This window comes from Vicugna pacos, chromosome 9 (assembly GCF_048564905.1).
Source record: "Vicugna pacos chromosome 9, VicPac4, whole genome shotgun sequence".
Lineage (NCBI taxonomy): Eukaryota > Metazoa > Chordata > Mammalia > Artiodactyla > Camelidae > Vicugna > Vicugna pacos.
Window position 1 is genome coordinate 1,260,962 of NC_132995.1, and position 24,506 is coordinate 1,285,467.

The window sequence follows — 24,506 nt, forward strand, 5'->3', positions numbered from 1 at the left end:
CGGGCTGTCATTGGCGGAGCGCGGATGCGCCGGGCACAGACTTCTGGGTAAGGGGGTTTGTGCCTGGCGTCCAACTAGGGGAGGGCTCGTTTCCGGTTCGCCCCGGTAGCGGGAGAAAGGGCGGGGGCGGGAACGGCGTCCCGGAGTGTCAACGCTCTTCTTAAAGGGGACGCGCCCGGATTTCCGTGGTCACCCGGGACAGCGCCGCGTCCTCCGACGTTTCCAGCAGGTGACGACGTACTCTTCCTTTCTGGGAGAGCTGGGACTTGGAATTTAAATGGAACGATGAGTATCCCTGTCTCGTGCCCGCGGTGCCTGCGGTCTTCGTGTAAGAACATGAAATGTAACTTTAACTGGTTGATAGCCAAAATTGGTTATCACTTAGGAATGGACTGAAAAATCCAAGTGCTTGCATCCAGCCTTCACCTTCTGACGCAGAAACCCTGGGGGGTGGCGCCCTAGCTCAAGTTTGAGAACTGGAACTCTCCTTAAAAGTCAGGACCGCCTCCCCGCCCCCAAAGTGCAACAACTAAAATGGGAAAATACTACAGCCTACCTCATGGAAAGTGAGATGAAAAGTGCTTATTAGCACAGGGTCCGGTGCTACACACACACACGCTATTATTGCTGTTATTCATCGTTACCGCAAGGTTGTGACAGCTGAGACAGGCTAGCAGCTGGTGGCCTTTACTGCGGTGCTTGCACTTGGACAAAGGTCTTCTCCAGCAACAACATACAAAGAAAACTGTAAGGGACTAAAAATAACTGCATACTTGGGTAGTTGGGGCAAATTATGAGTAAGATACAAAAAGGCCAAAACCCAGCGGCTGCTTCTGAGATGCCCGGAGCAAAAGCAGGTTACTGTGCACGGTCCCCACACACAGCACCACCAAAGAGGCGCGCAGACCACGTAAGCCACCCTTCTGGCCCAACTGACTGACCCTATCCCACCCCATTTAAGGAACCAGCTCGGGCAACCCACCCCCTCACTCCTATTCAGGGAGTGAGCAAGGAAACTGACACTTGTGTTCAGTCCCTGGGGCTGCAGCGAGAGTCTCAATAAAGCATGTCTGAATTCCTCCTCTGGCCTATTATAACTTCTATTGATTAGAGTCCATGAACCCTGGTGGGTAAAACAGCTATAGGAGGAAGTCAGAGGCTCCTCTTTGCAGAATCACTGATCATATTTATTTTAAAATGTAAAATACAATCACTCCCTGACTCACCAAGGGCGTTGTAGGTAATGGTTAAAAATTTTGCATAGACCACACCTGTATACCTCTAGTCTCATTCTATACTTTTTAAACATTAAATGCAGGAAGTTTGCATAAACTGCAGTTAGGCCTATTGTCAAAAGGATACATTTTTACAGGCCATACACGTGGGTGACTGAGATGCAGCTCCTGACCTGGAGCTCATTTCATGTGGAGAAGGCAGTAACTGAAGCAGGTGCCATAAAGAGAGTGTTGCTTTGACAGACATGTGTCTGGGAGCCCCAGAACTACAGGAGAAGGAAGGACCAAGGTGTGGGGGTGTGAGGGCCAAGATGGAGGGAGCAGAGTGACCTAGGGGCTGAGAGCTTGGAGTTGGGATTGATTGGGATTCTGGCTGATCTGCACTGTGCCCATCCCCAGCCACACAACCATGGTCATGTCGCTTATCCCTGGGGTTCAGTGTCCTTGTGTGTAAAATAGGAAGATGGACATTGAACTCAAGCATAGGAAGCAAAGAAGAAAGGAGCGAAAGGTTGATACGGAGACCCCTGAAGGAGGCAGGATCCCCAGGCAGGGTCAGCGTGGGAGAAAAACATCTCCAGCAAAGGAAAAAGCAGGTGTCAGGACAGACTGACAAGAGTGTGTGCTGGTGCCAGAACCAGATTAGTCACTGTGGCTGTAGAGGGAAGAGGTGTGGGCAATAGAGTGGGGCAGGTTGAGATAAGGCACTGGGTGTTGCACTCATTCAGTCTGAGATGTGTATCAGAACTCTAAGATGAAATGTTGGTACCTGGTTGGCTGTGCAGTCTGGAATTCAGGGAAGTTTGAGTCTGCAGCTATGTGGCGCTGATGCCCTCGAGCACCCGGAACGGATCTGACACCTGTCTTGGAAGAGTGAGATTTACCGGGTGCTGCAGTGTGGGTTACCACACTGTGGGAAATGCGGGGCACTCAGGAAGAAAATGTTAAACTGTTTCTAGGCTCTGGGCTTGTGTTCAGTGATTAGCAGAAGGGCTTAAGGAAATAGAGCCTTGCTCTAAATTTGATGCTGTCAGGAAGTGGGGCTGGTTGTATGATCAGATAACCTGCAATTTGTTATTTACACGGTAGGAGAAGGAAGCAGCATGAGAGCAGCAGCTAGTGGCAGACAGACAGAGTTGTCACCCATGCTACCCAGGAGAGAGGCTGTCTCATCATTTCTGCTGTTTGCACAGGGCTCTGGGTGTCTCAGCGTCTCACAGTGTGCCACGTCAATGAACAGGGTCTCATCACTCTTGCCCAAGCAGCAGCAGGGTCGTAGCTGGCCCTTCTGACTGAACACGGAAGTGAGGACCAGATGGTGAGAAATGGGGAATGAGAGTCCAGATCTCAAGAGTCCTCCACCCTCTGGACAGTATGTCACAATTGCCTTGGGAGGGACGCAGGCCCCAGTCTCTGAATGTGCTGCGTTATACTGCAGAGCTCTCAGCTGTGGACAGAGACATCCTCTGCAGGAGAGCATTTCTCTGACTCTTACAGACCCGGGAGCTCAGCTACTGGTCTAACCAGAACCACTGCCCAGGAGGGAGGGGCCCTTCAGAGGCAACTCTCTTTTCCAAATAATAGAAAGCTAAGCATACTGTCAATATAAATAGCAAAGTTCCAGACTCACAGAGAAATGCATGCATAATGAAATGTGGTAAGCACTATGGAACGGCCCCAGCTCACAACAGTGATGCAGAAATGATGCAAAACTAGACCTGTGCTTATTGACACGGCTCTGAGGAGGGTTCATAGTAAAGGATGTGATGGTTTGTATATTAAAAAATGCACAATGTATTTTTTTAACACGAGGTAATGATGATCATCTCATGCAGTTCAGCCTCAAAGATAATCCCAGAAAGATATTTCAGAATGCCCCCTCCTGATGAAAGGACCGAGGAAATAAGCCCATCGGGTACGTGTGAAGCCCACACATCCCCGCACAAACCTGCGTGTGGCCGTCATCATCCTTCTGGTAATTTCCAATCACTTTTCTTTATATCAACATTTGGCAGTCCTGTAAGATTAAACAGTGGGGTCCTTATCCATGTTTTGTTTTGTTTCTGTAAGGTTATCATGAATTTAACTTGAATGTGTGTTTTTTTCCCTCTTTTTTAAATTGAAGTATAGCTGATTTACAACGTTGTGGGATGGGTGTTTCACTGTTTGTTTCAGCCCTAATTCAACCCCTAGAAAACAACTGAAGTGGATTTGCAGAAACCCTCAAGAGAAGATTTTTAAAAGTGAAAAAGCCAGTCAGATGAAAGAATGAGGACTCATCCTCAGGGAAGACAGGACAGCTAGTTAACCATCATCAGGGCTCAGAGGAAAAAAAAAGAACAGACAAACACAGAGATCGGGATCAAGGAAAAGTGAGCATGCTGGATGTTTACAATGCTATGAATAAAGGGCTTGTGTTTGTCTTTGTTTTAAATTGAAGCCTTCTCTCACCACTCTTATTCACCATAGTATTAGAAGTCCTAGTTAGAGCAATCAGGCAAGACAAAGAAATAAAAGGTACCCAAATTGGAAAGAAAGAAGTAAAATTGTCATTATTTTCAGATGATATGATCTCATACACTGAAAACCCCAAAGACTGAACTAAAAAAAAGTTGGACCTAATGAATGAATTCAGTAAAGTTGCAGGATATAAAATCAACACACAAATCAGTTGCATTTCTGTTCATTAACAAAGAAACAAAAAAGAAATAAGGAAAACTATCCCATTCAAAAACAAGAAAATAGTTAGGAATAAATTTAACTAAGTGAAAGATTTGCACAATGAAATCTACAAGACTTGGTTGAAAGACATCAAAGAAGACACAAACAAATGGAAGGACATCCTGTGTTCATGGATTGGAAGAGTTAATATTCTTAAAATGTCTATGCTACCTAAAGTCATCTATACATTTAACATAATCCCTGTCAAAATCCAATGGCATTTTTTCACAGGAACAGAAAAACTATTTTAAAATCTGTATGGATCCACAAAACACCACAAACGGCCAAAGCAATCATGAGAAGGAAGAGAAAACTGGAGGTGTCACACTTCCTGATCTCAAACTACACTACAAAACCACAGTAATTAAAGCAGTATGTTACTGGTACAAAAACAAACATACATCAATGTAACAGAATAGAGAACCCAGAATTAAACCCCCACATATACAGTTAACTAATATTTGATAAGGGAACCAAAACATCCAATGGGGAAAAAATAAGTCTCTTCAACAAATGGTGTTGGGAAAACTGGATAATCACAGGCAGAAAAATGAAATTGGATCCTTATCTTACACAACTCAAAAAATTAACCTGAAATGGATCAAAGACTTGAACAGAAGCAGTGATACTATAAAACTTCTAGAGGAAAACATAGGAAAGCTCTTTGATACTGGTCTCAGCAATGATTTTTTTGGATATGACACCAAAAGCACAAACAACAAAAGAAAAGAAAAAAATCAACAAATGGGACTACATGGAACTTAAGAGCTTCTGCAATGCAAAAGAAACAACTAACAAAATAAAAAGGCAACCTACAGCATGGGAGAGAGTATTTGCAAACCATGTATCAGATAAGGGGTTAACAGACAACATTTGTAAAGAATTCAAACAACTCAACAACAAAAAACCAAACAGAGTTTAAAAATGGACTGAGGAACTAAATAGGGATTTTTTGAAAGAAGACATCCAAATGGCCACTCGGTACATGAAAATACAGTCAGTATCACTAATTGTCAGGGAAATGCGAATCAAAACCACACTGATACCACCTCACACCGTAAGGATGGTTATCAAGAAAACAAGAGAGAACAGTGTTGACAAGGAAGGAGAGAACAGGGACACTTGTACACTGCTGGTGGGATTGGAAACTGGTCCAGCCACTTTGGAGAACAGTATGGAGTTTCTTCAAAGTGTTAAAAATAGAACTACCTAATGATCCAGCAGTCCCACTTCTGAGTATATACCCAAAGGAAATAGAAACAGGTTATCAAAGAGATATGTGCACTTCCGTGTTTATTGTAGTTCACAACAGTCAAGGTACGGAAACAATCTAAGTGTCCATTAATGGATGAACACAGAAAAAAATATATATATGCATACAATGGAATACTACTCAGCCTTAGGGAAAAAGGAAACCCAGACATTTACGACAACATGGACGGACTTAGAGGACATTATGCTAAGTGAGGTAAGTCAGACAGAGAATGACAAACACTGTATAATATCCCTTATATGTGGAATCTCACACAAAACAAAACAAAAAACTGAACTGGAGAAAATGGAATGGAATGATGGTTACCAAAGGCTGGTGGTGGAGTGAGGGGATGGGAGAGATGTGGTTTAAGGGTACGTACTTACAACTAGTAGGTAAATAATTCCCGGAGTTCTAATACAAAGTACAGGGATTACAAACAATGATACTGCATTGCAAACTTTAAACCTGCCGACAGACTAGATCTTAACTGTTCCCACCACTAGAAGGGATAATTCTGCAGCACAACAAAGGTTCATGCTACAATGGCAACCATCCTGTAATATAAATGTATTAATTAAATATGTTGTGCACCTGAAACTTACAGTTATGTCAGTTACACCTTAATGATGAAGAATGAATGAATAAAAATGAAGCCTTGAATGGTTTAAGCAGTACAATAAAATGTACCCATTCATAAGGGTGCCCTTATCTCCTTAGATATATTTTAGACAATATTTTTAGTATCCTCATTTCTTTTAAGTGCTTCATAAATCAATGAATGGTTGAGATATTTCATAACCAAGAAGGGTTTCAAAAAATATTTGCAGAGCTGCTCTGAAGTGTCCAGCTTTCCTGACACGGCCCGGGGGAGAGGATATATTAATTCAGGTGTTTACCTCTCAAACGTCACTCCTCCCCTGCCAGCCAACAACATCAACAAAAAACCACCAATAAATCGTCTTGAATGTGTCTGGGAAACCCCGAAAGAAGCCACAAATCCACTTCCTTTCCTGTTACATCCACTTTTCTTCTTGCTCCTTTGATTTTGCTTTTTAAAATCCCCGCGGCTGCTTTTTCAGTGTATACTAAGGGGCAGAGCTGTAGCTAAAGATTTTTGAAACTGCGCAATAGCCCCTGGTTCTCTTTCCTTTATCAGTTCTCCTAGGATGCCAAGTCCTAGGATACATCCACTTCCAATATGACTCTTGAGCTGACAAGTGATTTGTCTCAAAAGATTTTCTTACAGCAGTGACACTCACAGGGTTTCTCTTTGGTATAACTTCCCAGATGCCGAATACGATGTTTCTGCTGCTCAGGAGATTTTCCTTAGGAGTTACATTCAAAAGGTCTCTCCCCAGTATGAGTTCTCTGCTGTTGACTGAGGTTAGTCCACTTGTAAAAGGCTTTCCCCATCTCGTACACTCGTCGGGTTTCTCCCCAGTATGAATGCTTCAAGGCTGGGTGAGGGGTGAATGGAGGCTGAAGGACTGTCCACAGTCACTGTATTCACGAGGTTTCTTCCTAGAGCGATGCTTTCCGTGTTGAGTTACCAAGGAACTGTCACAAAAGGCCCTCCGACATTCTAAAATTCAAAGGCTTTTTCTCCAGTGGCTCCTCTTAGGCCACACAGAAATGGGGTGAATGAAAGCCTTTCCACAGTCACTGCCCTCAGGGATTCTCTCCTGTGAGAACCCTCACGTGATGAGTAAATATACAGCTGTCAAAAAACACTTACCCTTGAAGTGAGTGCCTCTGGAGTGGGAAATATTGGACAAAAGCAGAGCTGACACGAGACTTTCCCACATTCTTTGCACTCAAGAGCCTTCTCCCCAGTGTTAATCTGCTGCTGCCGCATGAGGCCTGACCCACAGCTAAAGGCCTTGCCACAGCAGAAGAACTCACGTGGCTTTGCTGAGCATCAGTCCTCACGTGTTGACTGAGATCTGCTCTCTTGAAAAAAGGCTTTCTCAGGAGGGAGAGTATAACTCAGCGGTAGAGCACATGCTTAGTTTAGCATGCATGTGGTCCTGGGTTCAAACCCCAGTCCCTCCATTAAAAATAAATAAATACGGGGAGGTTATAGCTGAAGTGGCAGAGCGCATGCTCAGCGTGCACTGGGTTCACTCCCCAGCACCTCCTCCAAATATAAATAAATAAGCCTAGTATCTCCCCCCCTAAAAAAATACTTAAAAGAATTTTTTGAAGAGAGAGAAAGGCGTTCTCACGTTCACGGCAGTCCCTTCAGCGTGACCTGATGTCCGACAACACGCCCACGCTTGTTAAAGCCTTTCCCGCGTTTCTCCCACCTGCAGCGAGCCCTCCCTGCCTACGTCGGGGACGCCGGATCCGGTCCGCGTGAGTCCCGTTCATGAAAAGCACCTCCCGGAGACTTGGAGGAAACTTCCTGAGGGCAGGCTACCTCTGTCCCCGCCCACTGTGCTCAGAGCTCACCTTCCTGAGGAGACGATCCGGGCGGGAAGCCGTCCCGGGCCCACGCACTCTTCCTGTATTTCTAATGGTCCTCGCTGTTCCCAGCTGTGCCCCAGCCGGGGGTCTGGCTGCGAGCCAGCTGATCCCGGAGCGACGTTCCCGCCGCCAAGGGCAGCTGAGACGTAGCGGGCCGTGCGCTTCTGCATCTGGCGGGGTAGAACCACACAAGTCTCTTGGACAGGCCTCGCATGTTGGATCCCGGACGCTGCCCAGATGGGGTTCCCCGGGGCTCAAGCAGGGGCAAACATGTCTTTCAAGACTGGGCCACCCCTGTCCTAGGGGTGAGACTTCCGCGCATGAGAATCTGCCCTGGGCCTTCTCATCTGTGACGGTCGCCCAGAAACACCCCGCTCAGAAGGTGTGGTCACATCCTCCATTCCGTGCCAACAATCTGGAGGCGGATAAATACTGGTGAGGCGCGTGTTCTGCTGGCGGCAAGTGGCATTTTGTAACAAACGTGTGTCTAAGACAACCAGGGACTAAGCCATGGGACTGTGGGCAGGACATCCTAGACTCGCGATGAGGAAGGGCTCCTGTGTGTTGGTGGGCCTCTGAGGGTCGCAGACTGAAGGAGACACGCAGGGGGAGGATACAAGGAGAGGGTTCAGAGTGAGCAGGAGAAGCACGCTGTCTGCAAACGGGTTTCCCAGCAAGGCTCCGGGTCCCCTGTGACAGGGCAGTGCTATGCAAAATGGCCTCTCCAGGGCCAGCAAAATCTGGCCACAGACAGGATTTAGTGTTTAAGGAAGACTTAAAGGTATGTGCACTTCTCATGACATGTTAAAAAGAAACCCGATGCTGGAGGGGGAGGGTATAGCTCAGGGGTAGAGCGTCTGCTTAGCATGCACGAGGTCCTGGGTTCAATCCCCAGTACCTCCAGTAAAAAACAAACAAACGTTAATCCCCTTCCCCTCAAAACAACGAAAAACAAAAACCCGACCCAGTAGAGCGCAGCATGGAGGAGCAAGAAAAGAACAAGTTAGACGTGGGACTAGAAAGGGGGTGGGACACAGGTCCCTGAGGTCAGAGGAGACGACAAGGGAGCAGAGCATCAACATGGGGGAGGGCAAAGCGGGATGAGGGTCGCCGGTGTTGGCATCAAAACACCAGCTGCCACAGCACAAGGTACTGGAACGGAGTGGAGCCAGCCCTGATTCCTGCAGCTTCCACTCACCGGGCCGGGCTCCCTCCAGGCCTTCTCCGTGGTGCCGGGAGCCGTGTCTACCTTCTCAGGCACCCGGGGCTCCCCTCTGCCTCCATCTGGGTGACCCTGTGGGACCTGGAAACCGCAAGTCCTAACAGGAAAGAAGAGCGGGTGAGTGGGCAGTGGTGACCCAGGGAAACTCCCTCCACAGAGAAAAAAATTAGATACTGAAAACAGAATCTTGGAAATGGGCTTCTAGGCAGAGCTTGGTGTTCTCCACAAGTAACCACAGCAATGCCTGCGATTCCACGTCAGACCCTAGAAAATGAGAGGAAAGGAACCTGGAGCACAGACAGGCCAGGGATGTGGACAGTCAGCTCACCAAGGAACGGCCAGGCCTTCTGGGATCTGATGGGCAGAGGGACAGATGGACAGACTTCTCACTCCTAGATCCTTCATTTCAAAGCTTCGGGGCAGGAGAGGTTGGGGCTGCTCTGGGAGAGGAGGGGGTGGTGCACAGCGCCCAGCCCTGGTACTCACCCTACTTAGTCCAGGGAACCGGGGAAAGAGGCCGTGTGCGACACAGTTAACTGTGAGATGGAGAGAAAGCCACCCCTTGGGAAGAACAAAACTCAGCCCAGGAAACTGGGAACCGTGCCTTTGTTAACTCCCTCCTCCAGCTGAGTGTTGGCTGGACCTACAAATTCTTTCCTAGTGCACAAAATATGGCAAAAACAATGAGGTGCCACTTGTGAGAATAGGTTCTCAAAATACCAATTTCTATCTTGGATGCTGTCTCTTGCTCATGATCTTGGAAATCAGCTGCCTTGCTGTGACCTGCTTACGGAGAAGACAACACAGCAAGAAAGTGAAGGAGGGTTCTGGCCAACAGCCCACCAGGAAATGACTAGTCTAACAACCTCCTGCTCTTGTGCATGACCTTGAGTGGAGATTCACCTCCAGTTGAGCTTTCAGGTCAGATGGCTGCCCTGGACAGCTTGATAGCAAGATCAAGAAAGACCTAGTTGGGATAGAGATACCCAACTAGGGCATGCTTGATTCTTGACCCAAAGAAACTGTAAGATAATAAAGGTTTGTCTTTGCAACCCACTAAGCTTTGGGGTAATTTGCTAGGTAGCAATGGATGACTGAAACAAGAGACTTACCCAGTGAGGACACAAGTGCAAAGTTCTCCAGCATCACATCGCGGTACAGGAGTCTCTGAGCCTCCTCAAGGAGCTCCCACTCCTCCCGGGAGAAGTACACGAACACATCTTCGAAGGTCACACAGCCCTGCCATGGTGGGGACAACTGAGCCCACAGGCAGCATCTCTCCCCAGACCACTCCCTAGTCCCTCTCTTCCCCAACCTCCCAACTCAGAGGAGATATCAGAGAGCACCTGCTCTCTCTTTATGTTCCTCTGATCACTGTGTCCAGTCCAGAGCAAAACCAGGCAGGTGGACAGACGCAATACTAGTTAAGCTGACTGAGGCATGACGGGCCTCAATAACTCTGCCAGCCAGTTCTGGTGCCATCCAGACCATACCTCCCAAGCACCGCCAAGCATGGGTTCAGCCTTCTCCCATAAACCCCCAGGACTCAGACCTTAAGGCTGTCAGTTCATACTCCTCCCAGGTCTCCCTGCCTCCTCCCTCACTTCCACAGTCTCCACTCTGCAGCCAGAGGAAACCTATGGAATGAAATCTGTGTTATACCACCTCCATCTTCTGTCCAAACTTTCAGAAAGGCGTTCTAGCTCCTCCGGCTGCGATTCCAGGCCTGACTTATCCTTACTGAGCTCTATTCCCGTAAGACACAGTGATCACTCCCAACTCAGTCACACCTGCGAGTATTTGCACATGAAGTAGGACACTCTTCCGGAATTTATTCCCTTGGTTGCCAGTACAGGAGCCTATGCTTGGCCTGAACTAAGCGCCCTGAGCCAGAAGTGACTCCCTCCGGAAACTCCACGACCAAGAACCCAGAGAAAGAAAGGCAAAGTCCCAGGACACCACCATTAGCTACTGCGAGGGGCGGTGACCATGAAGATGTGGCCCTGAGAGACCTCCACTCACCTGCGCCGGATTCATCAGTGCTGCCGCACCTGCCACCGCCACGGGACCCAGGGGGCTGAGTGGGGCCCTGAGAGGCGGGAGGCCAGGGCGGGGTCACCTCAGGCTGGGTGTCGCACTCCGAACCTCGCTGCAAAATGACGTCAAATGCTCTCAAGGCCCAGGCCACCGCCTTCGCGGGCCCTGGCCACGAAGCGCGGGTGAGGAGGCCCCGGAGAACTTGCGGTCCCGGTGGCACCCGGCAAACACGAGGCGCGAGGACGCCTGTCCCACGGTCGGGGACACCGTGTCACGGAGCGTCCCGGAGAAGGAGCCAGGGCTGGGGCGTCACGGCTCGGACACGGCGCAGAGGTGCCCCCGGCCACGTCGCTCTCCCTCCCCGCCCGCCCGGGAAGCGCGGCCCCGGCGCAGCGCTCCACTTCACGTGGTCGCGGTCCAACCAGCATCTGCTCGCGGAAGGATGGTCTAATGCGGATGGGCCGGAAGTCCCGCCCTGACGCCGCAGGAACCGCCTCTCCTCTGGGACGTGATTGGCTCAGCAGCAGGGGCAGAAGCCCCGCAGACATCCGCTTCTGGGTAACGTAGTTAATGCGCAGCCTGCGCCCACGCGCGTGCGCCGTCTCCCTTCTCCATGGCGACGGCCCAGCTGGGAGACCCGGCATAACTTAGCTCTAGGTGTCCCAGCACGGGGCGGGGCTTCGCTTCTTCCTAGGGAGGAGTGTCCCAATCTCTCCGTGGGTTTGGGGGCAGTGCCGCGCCCTTAGAAATCTGGCAACCGCAGGACCTGGAACCTGTGAGACGTGAAACCCTGGAGGTGGGTGTGGCTCGGGGGTAGCACGCTTGCTTAACATGCACGAGGTCCTAGGGTCCATCCCCAGTACCTCTATTAAAAACGGAAAAACAAAAAACAAAAAAGTACAAGCTCTGTGGCCCTACCCAGACCTACAGAAAAAGAAACTTTGGGGACACGGCTCAGCACTCTCAACATTCAGTGCTTGAAAAATCCTGGTACCATGGCTCCACTGTGACCTCTTTGCAGGATCCTTGGACCTCATGGTTATTTACATAAAAAGTGCCCACCTTCAAAACTGGACAGCTGCATGTAGATCAGTGAAGTTATATTGCTCCCTCACACCGTACACAAAAATAAACTCAAAATGGCTTAAAGACTTAAATACAAGACAAGACACAATAAATCCCCTAGAAGAAAACTTAGGCAAAACATTATCTCACATACATCTCAGCAATGTTCTCCTAGAGCAGTCTACCCAAGCAATAGAAATAAAAGCAAAAATAAACAAATGGGACCTAATTAAACTTACAAGCTTTTGCACAGCAAAGGAAATGATAAGCAAAACAAAACGACAAGCTACGGAATGGGAGAAAATATTTGCAAAAGATAAAACTGACAAGGGCTTGATTTCCAGAATGTATAAACAGCTCATATGACTTAATAAGAAAAAAACAAACCCAAGCCCAAAATGGGCAGACCTACGTAAGCAATTCTCCAATAAAGACATACAAATGACCATTAGGCACACGAAAAAATGCTCCATATCGCTAATTATCAGAGAAATGCAAACCAAAACTACCATGAGGTATCAGTCCACATCGGTCAGAATGGCCATCATTCAGAAGTCCACAAATGATAAATGCTGGAGAGAGTGTGGAGAAAAGGGAACCCTCCTACACTGTTGGGAAGGCAGTTTGGTGCAGCCATTATGGAAAACAGTATGGAGATTCCTGAAGACTAAAAATAGACTTACCATGTGACCCAGCAGTCCCACCCCTGGGCATATATCCAGAGGGAACCTTAATTCAAAAAGATAGGTGCACCCCAATGTTCATAGCAGCACTATTTACAATAGCCAAGACATGGAAACAACCTAAATGTCCATTGAGAGATGACTGGATAAAGATGTGGTATATTTTTATAATGGAATACTCCTCAGCCATAAAGTGACAAAATAATGCTATTTGCAGCAACACGGATGTCCGTGGAGAATGTCATTCTAAGTGAAGTAAGCCAGAAAGAGAAAGAAAAATACTATATGGTATATCACTCATATGCGGATTTTTTTTTTAAAGTGAACTTATGTATAAAACAGAAACAGACCCACAGATATAGAGTTCAGACTTGTGGTTGCCAGCGAGGGGGGGAGAGGGAAGGGATAAACTGGGAGTTCAAGATTTGCAGATACTGACTGGTATATATAAAATACCTGATAAATACAGATACTGACTGGTAAATATAAAATACCGTCCGGACAAGGTAGGATCCCCCGGGAGGAATCAGGTCCTGTCCCATTGGACAGAAGAGGAGGCTGATCCCCTCCTACAGGCTCTCCGTCTGATGGTATTTCAGACGGGGAAATCAGGAAGTTTATACTGTATAGCACAGGGAAATATATCCAATATCTTGTAGTAGCTTATGGTGAAAAGATGAAAATGAGTATATATATATATATATATATATATATATATATATATATATTCATGTATGACTGAAGCATTGTGCTTTTCACTAGAAACTGACACATTGTAAACTGACTATACCTCAATAAAAAAACTAAATTTAAAAAGTGCCCACCTCATGGTTCACGCTCAAGAACTATTATTATTATCATAACATTAACATCACAAAATATGAAATAACCCATGCTTGAAGGGAGCAAAGATAATCAAAATGGGAGAATATGTTTTCTGAAAATGGCATCCCCAATACCAAATTGATAGGTTTTTATAAGCAGAATAATGGGTAGTTTTCTGAGAAGTTAGGACAAAAAGATGGGGTCTGCCCTTAACTTGAGAATATGGGCTTGGGCTAGTCACCTGACTTCCCTGCACTTAAGTTTTCTCATCATTACATTGAAGGGGTCTCTGTGTGAAGGAAAAGCCCAGCTGAGCTAACAAGCTAACTCACAAATCTAAGTGTAACAAGTGTCGGATTACTGATCTGAGTTCTGCTGGGCTAACTTGTAAATCTGAGTTAATTATTGTGGGTTTGCTGATTCCCTGTTCATGTTTTTTTTTTGCTAGCCAGCTGGATTTTCAAAGAGACATATCTGGCCTTGAAATGTTGGTTTGCTGCCTCCCTGCCTCTACTTTTGTGATAATGATGTTGCTAAAGCTGTTCCATGCCTATTGGCCAAATACCCCAAGCTTGTAATTAACCCTATAAAACCTCATGCACACGTGTTGGAGGTGCTCAGAGCTTCGGAGCAGAAGCCCCTCTGAGCCCGCCGGCGTAATAAATCTAAGTACTCCAACCCTCCGAGTGGTGCTTGTTTCTTGGCTGGCCTGTCATTTCCGTAACATTTCTGGAGGCCCCAGCGAGATACAACCACGCTGGCCCCTTGAGCCTCTGGACTGGTGGCTCCGGCCGACCGGGGGACGGGACTCCGGCAGCGAACGAGGTGGCGACGCCTGACGGTATTCCGGGTTCTCTTTCGTGACGGCAACTCGGCCCCCCCCAGGTGGCTGGGCTACAACTAGAGCCAGACTCCGTGGAGGGATGGACAGACTCACCAGGTGGCCGTCTGGACAAGGTAGGATCCCCCGGGAGGAATCAGGTCCTGTCCCATTGGACAGAAGAGGAGGCTGATCCCCTCCTACAGGCTCTCCGTCTGATGGTATTTCAGACGGGGAAATCAGGAATCAAGTCAGGAATCAGGTCCTGTCCCATTGGACAGAAGAGGAGGCTGATCCCTCCTACAGGAAACAGGATATTGGAATTGGTGGGAGGACTGTTCTTAACCTCTGTGTTTGCGTGTGTGAGTGAATGAGCGGCCTGTGAAGCATGCGATCAGGCTCGAGTTTGTAGCTCCATGGCATTCTGCTACGGAGTTCGAGTGAGTCCCAACCTGCGGTTCCATGGTGACCACATACGGCTCAGGGCGGTATCGGTCCCTAAGGGTCCCGATCGGAGTCAGCAGCTTATACTGACCCGCCAAAGCTAAGAGGCACCTTTGTCCCCGCGAGGGGAGCAGCCAGGCGGACGCAACGAAAACCCTCCCTTGTCTTGTCCGCGACACAGGCACAGGGTGGCTACACTGGGAGGAAAAAGGACATAGACAGCCAATGAGTCAACGCCCCTGTGCCCTCGGAGGCTAGGATGCTATTTCTTTGAGAAAGTCCTTGAAACTGCTTGAGGCCTTGAGATCCAGAGACATCAGCTGTGACTGGAACCCAGAGTCCCTGACCAAGTTAGCCTTAAAACAACTCATAGACCCAGCAAGAGAGCAGTCTCTCTGGGAACTCCGGTGTTTTGAAGAGTGAAGAAGAAAAAGATATAAAGGCTACCTTCCCAAACATCTAAAGCAACAGAACTATTATCCTTAAACATCTAAAAAGAATGGGAGGCTCTAAGTCAAAACCCACCACTCTAGACTGCATGATTAAGAATTTCAAAAAGGGATTCTCAGGAGACTATGGAATTCGAATGACCCCTGGCAGGCTCTGCACTTTGTGTGAGCTTGAATGGCCGGCCTTTGGAGTCAGGTGGCCCTCAGGAGGAACTCTTGACCTAGCAACAGTGCGAGCAATCTATCAAATAATCACTGGAACCCCAGGCCACCAAGGTCAATTCCCTTACATTGACTCCTGGCTGAATATCACCCATACTCTACCCCCATGGATTCGGTTTTGCTCAAATGGACCTAGACAATGCAAGATATTAGCAGCTCAGCCGGTCCAGGCCAAAAAGACAGACAGAAAAAAGCCGACTTTCCAGGGAGACGCAGAAGACGAGATGTGCCTGCCCCCTCCATATGCCCCCAAGGCACAAACACCTCCAGTCCCATTGGAGACACCACCACCTTCTGTGTCACCACCTCTCCAACCTGAGGACCCAGAGGCAGAGCCCAGCCCCCAGCCTGAGCCAGTAGGAAGGAGACTCCGCTCAGCACAAGCCGTGAAGCCAGCACCACCGGCCCTCCAAATGCCGCTGCGGGAGACACAAGGGCCGCAGCAAGTTGGGGAAGACGGGACTGTTCAGCCTGGGCACCCCGTACTCTACTACCAACCTTTTAGCACCACAGACCTTCTCAATTGGCGCCATCACACTCCTTCCTACTCTGAAAAGCCACAGGCTATGATTGACCTCGTAGAGTCTATCTTCCATTCTCACCGGCCCACCTGGGAAGATGTCCTCCAGCTGCTTCTGACTCTTTTCAATACAGAGGAGGGGAGGCGCATTCTCACTGAAGCACGAAAATGGCTGCAGGGCCGAGCCCCTGGGGACACAATGGATGTTGAGGGGTGGGCCATGACACGTGCCCCTGACACCAGACCAGATTGGGACTTTAACACCCAAGAAGGAAGAGAAGCACTACGTGAGTACCGGGAGGCCATCCTACAAGGGCTAAAAGCGGGAGCCAAGAAGACAACTAACATGTCTAAAACGACCATGGTGACCCAGAGGCCAGACAAGACCCCCACTGACTTCTATGAGAGACTGTGTGAAGCATTCTGAGTCTACACTCCTTTTGATCCTGAGGCCCAAGAAAACCAACGGATGGTCAACGCTGCCCTCGTAGCCCAATCATACCCAGATACACGCCAGAAACTTCAAAAACTGGATGGATTCGCAGGGATGAACGCTACACAGCTGTTGGAAGTAGCAAACAAAGTTTTTGTAAACCGAGAACGGGAAGCCCAACGAGAAGCAGACCAGCGAATGAAGCAGAAAGCCGCGCTCCTTGCAGCAGCCCTGGGGAAAACAGGCTTCAGCCAGAACCCTGCACCACCCCGGAAGAGGGGACCCCAACCATGGATGCCCCTGGGCCGAGACCAGTGTGCATACTGCCGGGAGACAGGGCACTGGAAGAACGAGTGCCCAAACAGAAAGGACAGAAAGAGAGCACTCCCTAAAAGGCCTACTTATCAGCTGGAGCCACCAGCCAGCAATCACATCGGACTGGTTGGGCTTAACTCAGAATAGGAGAGACTGGGCTCCCTGCCCCTGGGCCCCCGGGAGCCCAAGGTCAAGATGTTTATAGGGGGCCAACCAATGACTTTTATGGTAGACACAGGAGCAGAGTATTCTGTGGTGACCCAACCTGTAGCCCCCCTGACCAAGAAAAAGGCGACTATTATTGGGGCTACTGGGGACTCAACTGCCCGCCATTTCTGCCAACCATGATCCTGTCAAGTAGGGGGCCATCTAATGACACATGAATTTTTATATTTGCCTGAATGCCCAATACCATTGCTCAGAAGAGACCTTCTGTCTAAATTGGGGGCACAAATTACCTTTGTCCCCGGGAAACAGGCACATCTGACCCTACAGGGAGAGTCTATGATTCTAGCCATCTCAGTTCCCCGAGAAGAAGAGTGGCATCTGTATGAGAGCAGAGAACTCCAGGAAAATCCTTGTAAACTCCTGGAAGAGTTTCCATTAGTCCGGGCTGAAAATGGACCACCAGGCTTGGCACATAATCAGGCACCACTGGTGATTGACCTCAAACCTGGATCCAGCCCAGTCAGACAGAAGCAATATCCCATGCCTCGAGAGGCCCACCTAGGAATCCAGAAGCATATACAGCACCTCAGACAAGAGGGAATCCTAACTGAGTGCAGATCTCCTTGGAACACACCGTTGCTCCCAGTGAAGAAAGCAGAAGGAACAGACTATAGGCCGGTGCAGGACTTACGAAAAGTAAATGAAATAGTCACTACAATACATCCAGCAGTGCCAAATCCATACACTCTTCTGGGCCTCATTCCGGCAGATGCCAAATGGTTTACACGCCTAGACCTTAAAGATGCTTTCTTCTGTCTTCGACTCTCACCTGTGAGCCAGCCCATATTCGCATTTGAATGGGAGGATCCCCATACAGGAGGAGAAACTCAACTGACATGGACACGTCTCCCCCAAGGCTTTAAAAACTCGCCCACCTTGTTTGGAGAGGCACTAGCCACAGACCTTATAAAATTCCCTGGGGAAACATTGAACTGTACTCTGCTCCAGTATGTGAATGACTTGCTGTTAGCCAGCCCCAGTGAAGAGGACTGTTGGAAAGGAACTCGAGCCCTCCTAGGGTTACTCCAAACAACTGGGTACAAGGTCTCGAGGAAAAAGGCCCAGATCTGCAAAAAGACAGTCAAATACTTGGGATTTATTATCTCAGAGGGACACCGAGCCCTAGGACCAAAACGAAAATAAGTTACTTGTGCCATACCCAGACCAGAAACAAAAAGGAAACTGAGAGAGTTCCTGGGCGCAGCTGGGTTTTGCCGGATCTGGATCCCCGGGTTTTCAAGAATAGCCAAGCCCCTCTACGAAGCAACTGCTGGATCAGGAAAAGAAACCCTCAAATGGGAAACTGAACAAGAAAATGCCTTTAGGCAATTAAAGGAACTACTAACCCAAGCCCCAGCACTAGGCTTACCAGATGTAACACGAGAGTTTAATCTGTTTGTACATGAAAGAGACCAAACTGCTCTTGGAGTCATAACTCAGAATGTGGGGCCATGGCAGCGCCCTATGGCCTATTTATCTAAAAGACTGGACCCTGTAGCATCAGGATGGCCACCCTGTTTACAGGCCCTCGCTGCCACAGCCCTCCTGGTCAATGAGGCAGACAAACTCACACTGGGACAGACTTTAAATGTAAAAGTGCCCCATTCTGTGGTGGCCCTGATGAACGCCCCAGGTTACACATGGATAACTAACACAAGGATGACCCACTACCAGGAGCTTCTATGTGAAAATGCAAGAGTCCGTCTAGAGGCTGTTCAAACGTTAAACCCAGCCACATATTTGCCAAAGGGGAAAGGGCAGCCTGAGCACAACTGCGAAGAAATCATTGAAGAGGTGTATGCAAGCAGGCCTGATTAACCGACAAGCCCCTGCAAAACCCAGACCTGGAACTTTTCAGACGGCAGCAGTTACATGCAAGATGGACAACGGCGAGCAGGTTACACTGTAACAACAACCCGAGAGGTAATAAAGGCAGAGTCCCTTCCCCCAGGATGGTCTGCTCAGCGAGCAGAGATCTGGGCACTGGTCCAGGCACTAAGGGAAGGGAAAGGAAAACGAATCAATATATACACTGATTCCAAATATGCATTTGCAAACTTGCATGTACATGGAGCCATCTATAAGGAGAGAGGACTTTTGACTGCTGGGGGAAAAGAAATCAAAAACAAAGAAGAAATTTTACAGTTACTGGAGGCAGTATGGGATCCAAAGGAAGTGGCCGTTATTCACTGTAAGGGACACCAAAGAGGAAATGACCCTGTGAGCCAGGGGAACAGGCTGGTTGATCAAAAGGCAAGAGAAGCAGCCGCCTGGGAACACTCAGTAATTAAAGTTATGGCAGCGCCAGAGCTACCCACTGCCCCAGAATATAGTCACGACGAAAACAAGTGGGCACAGGCTGAACGAGGAGAGAAAAAAAGGACGGATGGTGGATCATGACGGATGGAAGGGTTTTCATCCCAGAACGACTAGCTTATCGTTTAGTCCAACAACAACACGAAGCCACACATATGGGAAAAACGGCTTTGGAGGCCCTCTTAAAGCGTTATTTCCTAATTTCTCGTCTCCCTACTCTATGTGCATCAGTTTCCCAACGCTGCTTGCTCTGTGCACAAAACAATCCAAAACAAGGGCTCACTGGGCCAATGGGAATACAACGATGCGGACTGGCTCCCTTTGAAGATTTAGAAGTGGACTTTACTAAACTTGGGCCCAGTAAGGGATATAAGTACCTGCTGGTTTTCGTCTGCACCTTCACAGGGTGGGTAGAGGCCTACCCCACCAGGACAGAGAAAGCAAGGGAAGTGACAAAGGCTCTTCTCAGGGGTGTCATCCCTCGGTTTGGAATGCCTGCCTCCATCGGGTCCGACAGTGGACCCGCCTTCGTGGCAGAGATTGTACAGCAGGTAGCAAAGGCACTGAGCATCCGCTGGAACCTGCACACAGCATACCGGCCTCAAAGCTCAGGGAAGGTAGAACGAATGAACAGAACTCTAAAACAAATGATAGCTAAAATCAGTCAAGAAACCCAGCTCCCCTGGGTGGACATTCTACCCCTGGCTCTGTTGCGAATTAGATGCACCCCAAGACTTAATATTGGGTACTCTCCCTTTGAAATCCTCTATGGGCGACCGCCACCTTTTGTCAGGATGAGAAATCACACCCCAGAAATAGAAAATTTAGGGCTCCACCAACAACTGTTGGGACTAGGAAAAGTACTACGAGAAGTTTGGGGTTGGGTAATAGAGAAAACCCCCATTTCATTAGGTGTTCAAGTGCATCCCCATAAACCAGGTGACCAGGTATGGGTAAAGGATTGGAAAAAGGAACCTCTCAAACCAACATGGAAGGGACCATATTTAGTGGTATTAACTATTCCTACAGCTGTTAAAGTTGCAGGAATGGTCCCTTGGATCCACCACTCCAGAGTCAAGAGAGCGACTGCACCTCAGACAGAGGGTCCCTGGAAAATTGAGAGTGTCCCGGGAGACCCGCTCAAGATCAAGATCAAGAGGGACCAGAAAAGGATCGACGAGCCCTGCTCTAGCCACACTCGGAAGCTGGCTAGTCAACGCACGGCCGAAGCTTGAGGAAAGCCCAACGCAGCTGTTAAATATATTTCTTTTGTGCTCCCTTGCCTCTTTCCTTGTTTTCTATACCAGTCTGCGTACTAGCAGTGGGGCTAACTAGCGCCACCCCACCTGACTGGAACATAGGCCATAAAATCCTGATAGCTATTTTATATCTTCTTATAATTAGTGCCATCACCGCAGCATCATGTCTAAGATAATCATAAGGCTGATGTTACTAATGCTAATGTCCTCACTCTCCTTGGCTGTACAGTGCACCTGCATGGAACTGGGTGACAGGTGGTCCATATACCGGCCTGTATTTTCAGCTTATACTTATCAGCCGAGTCAGTGCTATGACTCCACTTCAGAGTGCACATATCAGGGAAAATCCTACTGGATTGGCACAATTAAGGCTTATTATGTATCTCGCATCAAATGCTATGGCACGCCCGGCAAGCTGGTGTGCTGGACCAAGCAAACACATTATGGGATGAGTGATGGAGGAGGGGTACAGGACCAGGCACGCCGGCAAGCAGTCCAACAAGCAGTCCAGAGGCAACACCAGAAGTTATTACCTACCTGGAAGCCAATAAAACTTCCATCTTTAGCCGAGCCTCGGGATCTGGATCCACAAATAAATGGGCTGTTAGCCACAGTCCATCGGATTCTCAATCATTCCAATCCAGACCTGGCTAAAGATTGCTGGCTATGCTTGCTTCCTGGCCCCATCCAGCACCTGGCTTTACCTCTGACAAACCTCACTAAGACTTTCACCACAACTCATAGCGATGCCATTTCTACCACTAGGAGTTCCAGGCTGAACTGGGTACAGCTCGCCTACAAGGCACCAGAATGTCATTTCAACAATGGAACTAATCCTTTAGAGGGCAATCTAACTATAAATCAATGTATCAAAACCTCTCACTGTATGGGTCTAGGGTGCCAACCCACAAAAGGATGCTGTTCTAATAACGGGACTTATTTTGTATGTGGTGAATTTGCCTACCGGTGCCTCCCTGCCAGATGGGCAGGGTTATGTGCTTTGGCTTATCTCACTCCCCGAATGGACATTATGCCTAATAATCAAAGTCTGCCCATCCCTGTCATAACTCACCAGCATCCACGGAGAATAAAACGAGCTATACAATTGATCCCCTTGCTAGTGGGGCTCAGAGTGGCAGCAGGGGTAGGCACAGGAATCGGGGGCATCGCCTCTTCCTCTCATTACTATTACCAGCTTACAGGTGAATTCAGCCACGATGTCCAACAAATAGCAGAAACCCTGGGAACTCTGCAAAATCAGACTGACTCTCTCACCGAGGTGGTCTTACAAAACAGGAGGGGGTCTGGACTTACGGCCAAAGAGGGGGGACTATGCCTCTTCCTAAACGAAGAGTGTTGTTTTTATGCCAATCAATCAGGAATTGTCAGAGGAATGGTTCAAGAGTTACAAGACCGAGTGGAAAAAAGAAAACATATTTTAGGTAAGAGCCCATGGACAGGCCCCTGGGGCTGGACCTCCTGGCTGGCACCGTTCATAGGTCCCTTACTCCTGGCTTTTGCTGTTCTGCTGTTTGGGCCCTGTGTCCTAAACTTCCTGACCCGCTTTGTCAGTGAGCAGATAGAGGCTATAAAACTTCAGATGTTAGCCTCCAATTATGAGCCCCTGCAACAGGTAAATAATGATGCTTACTCCAACAAGGGTTGTGAAAGCATCAAGAGGGGGGAATGTGAAGGAAAAGCCCAGCTGGGCTAACAAGCTAACTCACAAATCTAAGTGTAACAAGTGTCGGATTACTGATCTGAGTTCTGCTGGGCTAACTTGTAAATCTGAGTTAATTATTGTGGGTTTGCTGATTCCCTGTTCATGTTTTTTTTTGCTAGTCAGCTGGATTTTCAGAGAGACATATCTGGCCTTGAAATGTTGGTTTGCTGCCTCCCTGCCTCTACTTTTGTGATAATGATGTTGCTAAAGCTGTTCCATGCCTATCAGCCAAATACCCCAAGCTTGTAATTAACCCTATAAAACCTCATGCACACGTGTTGGAGGTGCTCAGAGCTTCGGAGCAGAAGCCCTGCTGAGCCCGCCAGCGTAATAAATCTGAGTACTCCAACCCTCCGAGTGGTGCTTGTTTCTTGGCTGGCCTGTCATTTCCGTAACATCTGTAGTCCTTCAAAATACTCAAGCTCTATTATTCAAAGCACAATTGTTTTTAAATTATTGTTGTTTTTAAATTATTATAGGATATTCAACTTGAATATCTGCCAAAGTATCAAAACTGCCATCCCTACATATTATGAGATGCAATTAATGAATTCCATTAAAATGAATAATACCATTTAGTATACATAAGTAAAGAATGATAATTAGGTATACATTCACCTCAAAAATCTTTACAAGTAAGATAATATATGCAGGCAATACAAAAAAGCATCTGTGCTGCGTCCAGCAGAGCTCAGGACTGTGTCTGAGGACAGGAGACGCAAGACTTAAGAAATAAATAGACAAAGTAAAGAGCAAAGATGGGACCAGAGGACTCAAGATCTCGTGGATCTAGAGCGCTGAAAGCCTGGCCGACATATTTATTAGAAGTATACAGCTTAGAAAAAAATGCGATCAAAGAGGTGGGGCTTTAGATATTCCATGCGAAAAGCTAAATTCTGCTTGCTGGTTAACTGATTAATTTCAGGCCTTCCCTTCCAGGAAAAATCACCCTCCTCGGGGTATGCAAAATTTCTAAATCTATCCTGTTATTGCCTCCAGGACATCTTGAGATAGCAAATAGTCCCCCTGGGCTTAACCGCATGCTTTCATGACCAAACAAAGTTCTGTTAACGGATGATCTGGCTTGCCAGGACCATCCATTGTTTTACCCTAAGGAAATATCTGCCCTCCTTCATGCCCTTATGGTCTCAGGATTTCTCCTCACAAATTTTCTTTAGTATAATGCGCGCTATAGGTCATCTACGGCATAAAACATTAAAACAAAGCAAGAATGTGCATTTTAAGCAAGTTAAGTGTGAATATATTATAAGCTCGTGGAAATTTAGGTGCAGCTTGTTTTCTAGCTGCTTGTCCAGCAGCTTGTTTCCCAGCAGATCTGTAAAGCATTATTCTATTCATATAAATTTCTAAATGAGACAAAAAGAGAATGGCTACTATTAGTGACACACATTTAAGGTGTCAAACTGAAGAACTATAAGAGAGTAATTTAAGTGAAATTCTGTTTGGTGTCCTCTGAAGTGGAAGGTGGAATATCAACTTGGCAGGCTCATAGCTAAGATGGCTGTGTACTACTTTATAGTTGGGGGCAGTGAATCAGTATCAACTTACATTTCTTTTCCCTTTTTCATACATGCATAATTCAATGAGATTCTTAAGAGTACCGCCTAAAGGCTACTCACCTGTGCTTCCCACGTAACCTGTCACCACGCAGAGAGAACAGCCCAAGAGCTTCTCAGGCACGTAACTGTCCCTTCTCAGTTAATGCTGCACAAACATGGCCATTATTATGTCCTTTATCACCACCTAGGACGTTCTCCTCGTTATGAACTTATCTACAGAAGTTTACAGTGTTGACTACTTTGTGTCTGACATACACTGCCACTCAATTCATCCATGTTGTTGCTTGAAAGCAGCAGTCTTCATCCCTGGTTTTCTTCCATCTAATGACCGTTTCATTGCTTATGTAAGCGTCTTACAGATGACTGTCACTTCGATTAATTCCAGTTCCTGGGTATGAGGACACCGTCGTTAAACCTTTGTGTATATGTACTTTAGCATAAGAAAACACTTATTTCTTATGACTATCCCTTCAAAGTGATTTGCTTGGGTATAAAATGTAAATGTTTTAAAATAATCTGGAATATTTTCCTCAGACTGTATATAAACATTAACTCAAAATGGGTCTTAGACCACAATGTAAGAACTAAAACCACAGAATGCTTTATAAGTCAAAATATTCACAACGTTGGGTTGGACAAACTCTAAGTATACAGATAGTACACAAAAAGAACACTTACAATAAAAAAT

At 47.5% G+C, this 24,506-nt stretch overlaps 1 protein-coding gene and 1 long non-coding RNA gene across 2 annotated transcripts in view; one reads left to right on the plus strand and one right to left on the minus strand.

Annotated features, from left to right (window-relative positions):
* The first annotated feature begins 25 nt into the window (after positions 1-25).
* LOC140698329 (uncharacterized) lies at positions 26-22,630 on the plus strand. Its single transcript, XR_012076069.1, has 4 exons — positions 26-328; positions 3,071-3,210; positions 13,958-14,466; positions 20,286-22,630. It is a non-coding gene; the product is annotated as an uncharacterized lncRNA (long non-coding RNA).
* Positions 5,233-24,506, minus strand: part of LOC102537942 (uncharacterized) — a 38,399-nt gene continuing 19,125 nt past the window's right edge. The window contains exon 2 of the mRNA XM_072968363.1: positions 5,233-7,108. Within this exon, the coding sequence (XP_072824464.1) occupies positions 6,932-7,108 (177 nt within the window). The 3' untranslated portion in view covers positions 5,233-6,931. The remainder of the gene's footprint in view (positions 7,109-24,506) is intronic.